The sequence below is a fragment of the Atractosteus spatula genome, chromosome 8 (genome assembly GCF_055471065.1).
Source record: "Atractosteus spatula isolate fAtrSpa1 chromosome 8, fAtrSpa1.hap1, whole genome shotgun sequence".
Taxonomy (NCBI): Eukaryota; Metazoa; Chordata; class Actinopteri; order Semionotiformes; family Lepisosteidae; genus Atractosteus; species Atractosteus spatula.
In genome coordinates this window covers 55,253,376-55,263,449 of record NC_142713.1, presented here as the reverse complement: position 1 = coordinate 55,263,449, position 10,074 = coordinate 55,253,376, and the positions used below count along the sequence as shown (strand labels likewise).

Here is a 10,074-nt window from a genome sequence, read left to right as displayed (position 1 = left end):
TCTATCAGATGCTTGACATTTCAGCCACCAGCTCCAACCTCTAAGACATTGCTCACTCATACCAAACATTTTCCAAAACTCTTCATATATTGTCACAATCCAGCAAGGTGGTGTAACTTTCACTCTCGATAATTTCCCATTACTATCAGGCCTTTGCTATCCAGCTAAACATCAGATTTCATCCAGAAGTTTAGTTTTCATAGGCACATGAAAATAATAGCAGAAAACAAAAATATTCACCCCAATAACAATAATTATAGAGTCCCAGGGTCTAAGTAACACTGTTGCTTTTCCTCTTATAACCTTTTGAACAGTTCACCAGTCATGATCTACATACTCAGACATTTTTTGTTCCTGTAAAATAACGAGCAACACAAATGTGCTATATTTGTACAATGCTATAGATGCTATAGATTTAACAGGAACAGCAAATATTGGATCTGTTGGTCAGGAAGAGTGAAGTACCACATCAATAATACCCCTGTCAAAGGAAAGGGAACATATTACAAAACAGCAGAGTAAGAACATCAACATTTATTTAACATGATATAAAACAGATGAGATATGAACATTTGCATATTAACTCTAATAAGTAGCATCTTATAGTTACATCAGCTTTGCTCATTGTATGTTATATACACAATGAACTTAATTACATTTTGTACACAAACAGAAGTACTGGATTACAGAGCTTGCTTATTGCTTTTTACATGTGCTATTCTCTTCTAAAAAGCCCAGTACTCCTCCAGCCTGTAAATTGAACCAAACTTCTTAAAACTTCTTTTTTTTTCCAAAATAGAAAACAAAATCAAGAAGCAGATTAAGCTGGAACATTCACGTGTGTGTCGGAAACAGTGCGGCAGAAACTGCAGACATCCCGACGTATAAATAAATACAACAATATTAATACAAATTTGTCAATCTGCAGCAGTAAAGTGGCACCTTGTTGTATTATAAATCAATTATATATATATAAGAAACCAGATGGTTTGTACACTGGATTACTAAAGGAAATGTTGCATGAGATATGTCAAAAAAGCACTAATGAATTTTAAACACTAAAATGAGTAATAAAATAAACATAGTAACAGTAATAGGAATAATATAAGCAAAAAAGAATTCATGTTCCTGAATCTTAATTAAAAAATATTGGCACCATTCATGAGAGGGAAACTTCAGGAAGTGTCTAGCACTGGAAGAGTGTAACCCGGTGCATCTACAGCTGTACAGCCTTCATTCTCTGGATGGGCTCTCTTTCTCAAGGGCCACTGGCTGTCAGACACTGGTGACAGGCCTGAGACATCACTGAAAGAAAGAATGAACAGCACTCATAATAATAATAAAATAATAATAATAATAATAATAATAATAATAATGAGAAATGTCCTATCATTTCTCAATGCAGGGGTGGCGTCACAGTTGGAGGCGAGGAGAGAGGAAGCTACGGCCCAGCTGTTACTGAGCTCCCTCGGTCCTTAGGGTGCTGTGCGCTGACGCGTGTTGGGACCTCCCTGCACAGCCGGGTGTGGGGGACACGACACAGAGCGTGGAAGTCTTCATTCTGGCACTTCTCATGTGTACGACTTAACAGACGCCAGAGCTTGAGCTGCAGGAAAAAACCAAAACAAAATTAGAAATCTGCCAAAAGCATGGTACAAATTTTGTAATCAAAGGGGAAAAAAAAATGTGCTCAAGTAACACTCCACATCTGTTACAGACACAGCCTTATTAGATCATTCTTGTTTATGTGTGGCTCTCTATTTGGACGGAGGTCTAGATTCTTGCATTAGTCATTAATGGCTGCATGTAAGCAGATGCCTAGGAAAAAAAGGGACTGATCTAAAATTGAAGAGCTCATCGGTACGCTTGTCTGTGAAACAACTACAAACATCCTACAACTACGTAAACTGATATATTAATTGGGTCTTTTACGGGTGGCTGCCACTCTGACTTGGCAACGAAATTGTGCTGTGAGAGTAAGTACTCAATTTCTCGTTCTCTTTGTGGCTATGAGGGCAAGCATGAAAAGAAGGCTTTCATCTCAGCTTTTAGCTAAACATTTAGTAAGAACAGAAATCATCTAATAGTTAAGACTATAGCAACACACACGTTCACAAGAATTCTCAACATTCATGAATTGATTTGGATTAGTCCACAAAAGAGTCAAGATTCCAACAAGAACACAAAAGCTCAGGTATCGGTTCTTAGATGGGGGTTTCAATCTTTTTTTTGTTTTCCCATTCTTCTTTCAAATAATTCTAGCATTCAGATAGGTCTTTCACATTATATGGTGGATTTTAGTTTTGGAACCCCATGCTGTCAGCAGGTTTTGTAATGTTTTTGCCTGAATGGACACAGCAGAACTCAGCTCTGTTGTTAACTCTTCCCTTTTTTTTTTATATGGCTTTTTGTTCCATTTTTCAGCTTGAAAAATTTCACAACCAACAATCTCCCTCCATAGAGTATCATTGCCTTGCCTGTCTTATGATGCCAAATACACACACCCAAAAAATGTCCCATCCTGACGAGCAAGGATCAAAATGCAAATTTCCGATTGGCAAAAACATACATCCAGAATGGATCCATGGTCTGAACAGACATGTACAGTATATAGATTCACAATAACTTACATACAAGGCTTGGATTAATAATTCACAGCAGAGGAATGGAGGTTAAGGAAGACTCTTACTGTTGCTCTACTATACACACATGAAGTGGGATCCTTCAGCGAGCTGGGGGGGTGACGGTGAAGATGGAGAGGTTGGGGACTGAGGTGGAGAGGATAGGCTTTTCACTGCAAACAACAGTGCAACACAACAAACAAGAACAAAAAAAAAAGACATAAATTGCCAAACCGAAGTAACAACAAACAAACACAGCAGCGACCACAACTCAAACGTACGCCTAATTTGAACATTGCATACAAGCACAGGGTCAGGGATATTCCCCTTGCTGCTGGAGCCAGGGCAAGAACACTTGCTTCTAGCTGAAATAAGTACAGCTGGAAATGTAGTGCCATACAGGGACAGCAAAAAAGCTCAAATTCATTCCATTCCCACATCCTGCACTAAATGCATACTTTCTTCATATAAATTATTCAGCCTGCATATTAAATAATGAATTTCTAAGGAGTCGCTGGCACACATTAAATCCAAACTTTGACCAAGTTCGCTGATTACGAATTCCACACGGTCAGTCGATGGGGGCTGTCTGCCGGGGGCTATGGAAAGCTGCCATCAAGCGCTGGGTTTGGAATCTGCCGCTGGTGGGAAGGGTGTAGCTCTGGTTTAGTCTGGGCCTCGGCCACAGGCTTTCTTCTCGTGCGAGGTTACAATTATATTGGCTGCCAGGTCACAGTATGTCTGTCCTGGTACTGATCCAATGGGTTAAGGTGAATACATTTCAGTTTTGTATTTTACTACCAGTCCACTGACCAATTTAGACCTGTATTACTTCATATGCAAAAGCAACAGCTTCCTGTGACCGTCTATGACCTCAGGAATTGAACCCCCCTCCCCTCCAGAGGAAATGGAGAGTCTTTTTCCTAAAGGTAACCTTAGGTCTCTATACAGTAGATCACTACTATGAAAACTCTTCAACAGGACAAATTGTGGGGACACTGATTACTTCTGATAAACACTACAAAAGGGAAAGCTGAGACCAGATGGCTGGTTTGGGAAATGTACCATCAGTCTAGTGTTTTCTGCATCCAAAACTGTTGATCTTTGAAAGAAAGACTGGTTGTGCGCCAGCTCTTGTTGTTCACTCAAATGGAGTAACAAGTTCTTCATTTCTGTTGGACAATTATTTCTTTTGGCTCGGGCTGACATTGCTGGAAAAAGCCCATGCCGTTTTGGCTTGCTATGAAAAGGAAATCTTAAGATATTAGCGGTAGAGAAGAGATGAAGGGAAATGGATAAACAAGTTCCAAGTTGAAGGCAATTTTAAATTCACAGAAAGAAGGGGAGATTCAGCTGAAGTAGCAAAGAAATCGTGTTTTGAGAGAAGGATAGACACCTACAAATATTTGATATAAAATATTTACAAAGACAAGTAAGCAATGCTCTTTGGTCATTATGTCAATGGTCATCTTTATAATAACTGATTGCACAATTTCATTTAAAGATACTGTGCTGGTATCTGGTATCTTTACAGGTTGGTTGTTGAAAGCTTGAAAATTGTAGCTGTTCGCTACAGTCAGGCACAGGTACGTTTGTCACATGTCCAGATCACCTTACATGCAATAGTTCTTCATATCAACGGGCTGTTATTTTTTAATAGAAATCTTTAATTGGTAGTGAAGTGCTGGAAAAACTCCGCAGGTGTTCTAGCCAGCACTAGATGTGGTTCTCAACTTTACCTGCTACAAGCTTGCTTCGTTTGGAAGCCTCTGCTGCCAGTTCATACGAGATGTTGATCATTTTCTCCTGCTCTTGAACAGTAGTTTCCTCCTCTGTGGTGTCCTCGGTCTTGAGGTTAACCACAGGCACCACATTCTGTATGCTGAAGAACACAGGTGGGAAAGCTGTGTTAATCAGCAACAGAAAATGTACGCTGATGCAATCTTGCCATGGTAAGATTTTTCTTTTTAACTATGTCCCTACTGTATGGGAACACTTCCACAGCAAAATTAACTGACTGAACCCTAATTAAGAAACTAGAGAAAACTTGTAACTTAACCTAAACTAGTATCTCTCGGTCTATGAATCAAAATATTAAGAAACTAAAAACTCTCATTATTGTATGCTTGGAGACAGTGGCAGTTCAGTTTGAACCTGCATGTGCTGAAGCATTAATGTTTCAAAAACAAACCAGAAACTCAAATAGACTGAAAACGCTTGACACTGTTGGGCAGCAAAAGTTACTTCTAAGGGGTTCAGATTGAAAAGCTTGAAAAGTGTGTTGGAATACCTTTAAGTTTCAAAAATGTTTAATTTATCAGCACATTTAGACATGGACAACTAACTACTGCCCCACCAAATGTCTATGAGATAATTAAATGATTAATTATGTTTATGTTTTACTATTCTTTGCAAATGAACCCAAAATGCATTAGCTACAGAAGAGGACCCTCTTCATCCATCACTGAAGTGCTGTCCCACCTGAGTGAGCACAGCAGCCAATCTGCCCAGGAGGCACTATACACAGCAGATCAGGTGGAGAAGGAAGAAACGGATCCACCAGCTCAATTAAAGGGGAGGCTGGCCAGATTGTGCAAACAGAGACTAGAATACAAGACACCAAGGTTAACACCCCCAGCTCTTACAAACAGTGCTATGGGATCTTTAATGATCAAGTAGTCATGATCTTATTTTAAATTCCAAGGAACTCCTGTAACTCCTGTAGCACAGTGTCTTCATTCACTTTACCGGTGCACTGGTTTGGAACTAAGTGGCTTGGACCACCAACACCCGCTACTGCAGAAACCCAGTTTTCCTTAGAGGTCTCCCATTCCAGTACTGACCATGCCCAGGCTGGCTTGACTTCTGAGAACAGGCTGCAAAATGGCAGCAGCCCATCATAAGTTTAAATGGAAAGGTAATTCTGTTTTTCTTTTCCTGACGTACTCTCATGTGCTGGCTTTTTTACCTGTTTTTGGCAATAATCGCTTTTATTCTGTCCACTTTCTTCTGTTTGTCTGCCTCCTGTTCCGGGCTCAGAGCCTCCTCGGGGTCCGACTCAACGTACCTCTCTGGGATCAGGACCTTTTCTGGTTTAGACAGCTGCAATGTAACAAAACGCATGTTGCATGAATTATAGAGAATAAGAAAGCTTACAAAATGATGAGGTCATTTGGCCCATCTAGCTATGTTTGGTACTGCTGTAGGTGAAATAACAAAAAAAACTTGCATTTATATTGCCACCTTTCACTGCAATACCAAAGTACCTTCAGGATACCAAAGCATTTTTCCATACAGGAGGCAGCTCATTTCATCTACCACTGAAGTACAGTCCCAGCAAGTGATATCCAGCAGCCATTATGCACCAGCAGCACTCCTATAGAGCCAATCAGGCAGTCAAGTGAGAAAGTCCCATACATACTGACTCATGTTAGAAAGAAAATAGGAGCAAGACTCTCACCAATGTAACATTTCAGCTATTACTGAAGCTGGGAGTATGATGGATTTTTATTATATAATCTCATGTACAGTACACCCTGGTTTTCTTGGTTTAAATGTTGAATCAGGGACCCTGCATTAATCTTTTGTGCTTTACTCCCAACTAAAATGGTCTCCAAAAGCTTTTCTGCCATTTTCTTCAGGATTTTGTTGCTCTTAAGCTGTTAAATGAAAATGTTCTCCTGCAAGCAAGTTCAGCAGGTGAGAGGGTGATGAATATGCAGTGTACACAGTGCTGCTTACTAAATAAGGCCATTAGCAGAAATGATGGGTGTTTAGTTTGATAGGAAGAGCTGTCTATTCAGGCAGAATAATTTTCAGAACATTTAATCACTAGATAAAAGCTGTGGTGTCATGGATGATGAGCAGGTAATAAATGGGAGCTACAAAACCTATTGCCACAGCAACATTGTAATCCTGATATCTGATGTGGACCAGCAAAGACAACAGGGACTCCTCACCCTGGGTTTCATTACAGACTTAAAGACAAGCCTTTTTTCCCCCACTTTCACATCTCAGTTAAGTAATGTTAGTTCTGTTAATAAACTGCAGTCAAATGATTTTAAACTGCAGTCAAATGGAACTTAAAAACCTACGGGCATTTGAATGAAGACCTCATGAGGAAGGGGTGTAGTTTTAGTAATGCTCTGATCACCCGTCAAGCCTCTGAAATCTCTGCACTAGCCAAGAGAGTTCTGAATGTCGTCAATCAGTCAACGTCTAAACATGAAAAGCAGCCACCAATTTTCTTACTTGAGCAAAGCTAGTCTTCTCCTGACAGCGGAGCATAACTGGCTTTTCTTGAGAAGGAAGGATAGTCTTTTACCTCCTTGTCAACATTGTACCGCTCAGACTCTACTGCCTCCTTGAGCCGCGCAATTTCCTCTGCAGGAGTTTCTTGGTCCTTGTCCAAATCTTGGTCTCGAAGGGAGGCCTCTATTTCTTTAATGTCACTAGAGACAACGTCATCCCTTTTACGGACCTAAAAGAAACATTTTCACTGCTTATTCATTTAGAGTGTGGCAACTGGCAAGGGCAACAGGCTACCAAAAAAAGGATCTTGCAGAGAAAACTGCAGTTTTCGCACAGTAAGAAGAGCACAACATTGTAGTACTCAAACTAGTCACACCACGTTTCCTCGGAACTTGAACGAAAGTGCAGTCAATTCTTGGCATCTTCAAGACAACTGTTCTTTCTGGTGTTCCAGCAGCCTGTTTCACTGATTTTTACATTTGCTATGTAAATGTGTCCGATTTCTCTAGGGGTAAGGCATTTACACAATGTCTTGTTTAATGGTGACCTTGCTAACAAAACTTGCCATGAATGTTAAATATTCAAAGTAACTTGAACTGTGCTGTACACAGGACACATAAATATCCTATAAGGAAGTGTCTTTAAAATGGACAAGAGTTATTCTTTACCCAAAGGATTGTAGGAGTATTGAAAAAACTGCCAAATAGCCAAGTTTTTGAAACTGATATCCTGGCTTAATTCTAAGAAAGGCTGAATGAGGTCTTTGGATCAATTAGCTACTACATATCAAACAAGATCATAGGACTGAATGACTTCCTCTTAGTTGTAAGCTTTTTAGGCTCTTATGTTTGTACACCTATGGCCTGGGATTTAGTTATTTATATAATTCTGCAAAACGAATACGCTTTTATTATGGCCTACGTCAAAGTAAGTTTGTGAAGTGTTTTGAAATTATTCTCAATTAAGCTCTGAGAAATTTAACTGACTGATCCATTGTTGTGTGACACATAACACAAAGCAATGAAACAGCAGGAGAACACAGACAGCATTAAATACTCCTCAAAAAATGATTTCAGTTAGAAATGTTTTGACTAAAAGGGGTTGTTGAAATGGGTAAGCTTCATTGTGCTGTTTGGAATGCTGCTCTATGGCCTCAATACCACAGGGAAAGATAATGTAATCTGCATTATGCACCAGCATTACTAATGTAACGTGAATAGACAGTGCCTTCAAATTGCAAATCTCTATTTTCAGTTTTACAGAGTGTATTCCCCAAAGAGCAGTGTTATAACAAGCAGATTTATATAAAGGACTAACCACCTGAAATTTCTGAAGTGTGACAAAGATTTTGAAAGAAGATTTTTGAAAAATAAATACTTATCTGCCTTTGTGCATTCACAATTTGAATAAACTATAATGAAGGAACTGATATTTTTGTGCTCTTTTTTATTTTGCAAGCAATCAGGGTCCATTCACAGTTAGCAACATCTCAAACAATATTCCCTAACCCAGGGGACAGCTGTGCAGTTCACAACTGTAACAAATCTACGCAGGCCAATAAGCTATAAAAACAAAACCTGAACATAACCTGCACAATCAGAGGCAGAGCAAGAGACTCCGTGAAGCTGGGAAAGAGCAGAGTGGAGATTTTGAAGCGTAGATCACCTGCATTTTAAATATTGAAAGTGACACAGGCTGTAAAACCACGGGTGAACAGGCTCCTCACAGCCGTGCCTGCAGTTGTACCTGCATGGACTTGAAGGGGTTTTCCTTGGAGAAGGAAGGGCTTCTGGAGGGGGAGTTTTCTTGGCTCCCAATGATGCTCAGGCCTCTCTTCTTCTCTCGCAGCGCGGCCTGCTGGTGCCGCCTGATCCTCTCCAGCTGCTCCTCCACACTCATGCGCGGCCGCGAGGTCTCCACCAGGCACAGCTGCTCCACCGCGCTCCTGGGGCGGTCCTGCGGGGCACCCAGCAGTTGGTCAGAGCTCGTGCTCCAACGCTCACATCACCAAGGACAAGAGTTTACAGCAAGGCAGCGCTGCAGACAGCCAAGGAGAGGGCCAGGCACAGCAGGGGCCGAAACAGGCCCAGAACAGGCTTCACAAAGGTTAAAGAGAGCATCTTTACCATAATCATCATAAACATTTACAGTATACAGCGCTTTTATGGACACTCCACTCAAAACACTTACAGGTAATGGGGATCCCCTCCAGCACCATAAATGTGCGCCAGTACACTCACCACACATCAGCTGGGAATTATTAGGAGGCCTGGTAAAGGCCACGGGGAAAACTAGCCTGGATTTTTCGAGAAATGCCCTGGGATTTTAATGACCACAGAGAGTCAGGACTTTGGTTTTATGTCTCATCCAAAGGACGGCGCCTTTTAACAGTATAGTGTCGCCGTCACTATGGCATTAGGGCATTAGGACCCACACAGACTGCAGGGTGAGCACCCTACTGGCCCCACTAACACCTCTTCCAGCAGCAACCTTAGTTTTTACCGGGAGGTCTCTCTTCCAGGTACTGGCCAGGCTCACACCTGCTGAGCTCCAGTGAATTGTCAGTTGTGAGTTGAAAAGTGATATGGCTGCTGGCCTTAGAAGTGTGAAACATTCAGATGCAAAAACATCACGGTACTACTGTGGGAAAGGACATTAACATACAGAAGCTCCCAAATGACTGGCATTCATTACTATCAGAAACAGAGCCACTACACATGAATGAAGACACTTACCATTCTAGAATCTAACTTCTTGCTTTTCCTTAAGGTGACATAGGAAGCTATTGTAGATGACTCTGGCATGGGTGACTTTGTCCTAGGAGGCACAATTCCAACAGGGTAGGAAATACCTAACAGACATGGGAAAGAGTATAACAGAAATTACGACAAAAAGAACAGAAAATGTAGAAATCATGTACCCCTCTCTATGCAGCTTCTGGCTAACATTACATCAACCCTACAGTTGCACACATGGGACAGGACTGCCTTAGGTGCTTTCAGGAGGATTTAGAAGTAAATAAGTCTTTCTGTAGTTTCCGTGTTTTTTAATATCCCTATGGCATTTTAAATAGGAAAAAAAAATCAATTAACACATTTATTTCCAAGATAAAAGTGCATGTGTCTAAGGGAGATTAGTGTAAATAATTGAAAATAGAATAACTAGAAGGTGGGCCACACTGTATCAATAGCATGCCAGCATA

The 10,074-nt window shown here is 40.7% G+C and overlaps 1 protein-coding gene across 22 annotated transcripts in view; it reads right to left on the bottom strand.

The window, feature by feature from the left end:
* Positions 1–519: 519 nt before the first annotated feature.
* The window catches only part of plekha5 (pleckstrin homology domain containing A5), a 171,514-nt gene continuing 161,959 nt past the window's right edge, over positions 520–10,074 (bottom strand). For 13 of the 22 annotated variants that reach the window (XM_088923935.1, XM_088923943.1, XM_088923949.1 and 10 more), the window contains 7 exons: positions 9,608–9,723; positions 8,619–8,828; positions 6,946–7,101; positions 5,590–5,723; positions 4,361–4,503; positions 2,710–2,794; positions 1,450–1,606 (listed from right to left, as the gene is read on the bottom strand). In XM_088923935.1, coding sequence (XP_088780061.1) covers positions 1,585–1,606; positions 2,710–2,794; positions 4,361–4,503; positions 5,590–5,723; positions 6,946–7,101; positions 8,619–8,828; positions 9,608–9,723 — 866 coding nt within the window. In that variant the 3' untranslated portion in view covers positions 1,450–1,584. Of the gene's footprint in view, positions 1,607–2,689; positions 2,795–4,360; positions 4,504–5,589; positions 5,724–6,945; positions 7,102–8,618; positions 8,829–9,607; positions 9,724–10,074 lie in introns of all 22 variants that reach the window. The other 9 variants (XM_088923954.1, XM_088923951.1, XM_088923934.1 and 6 more) reach the window with 2 other exon arrangements.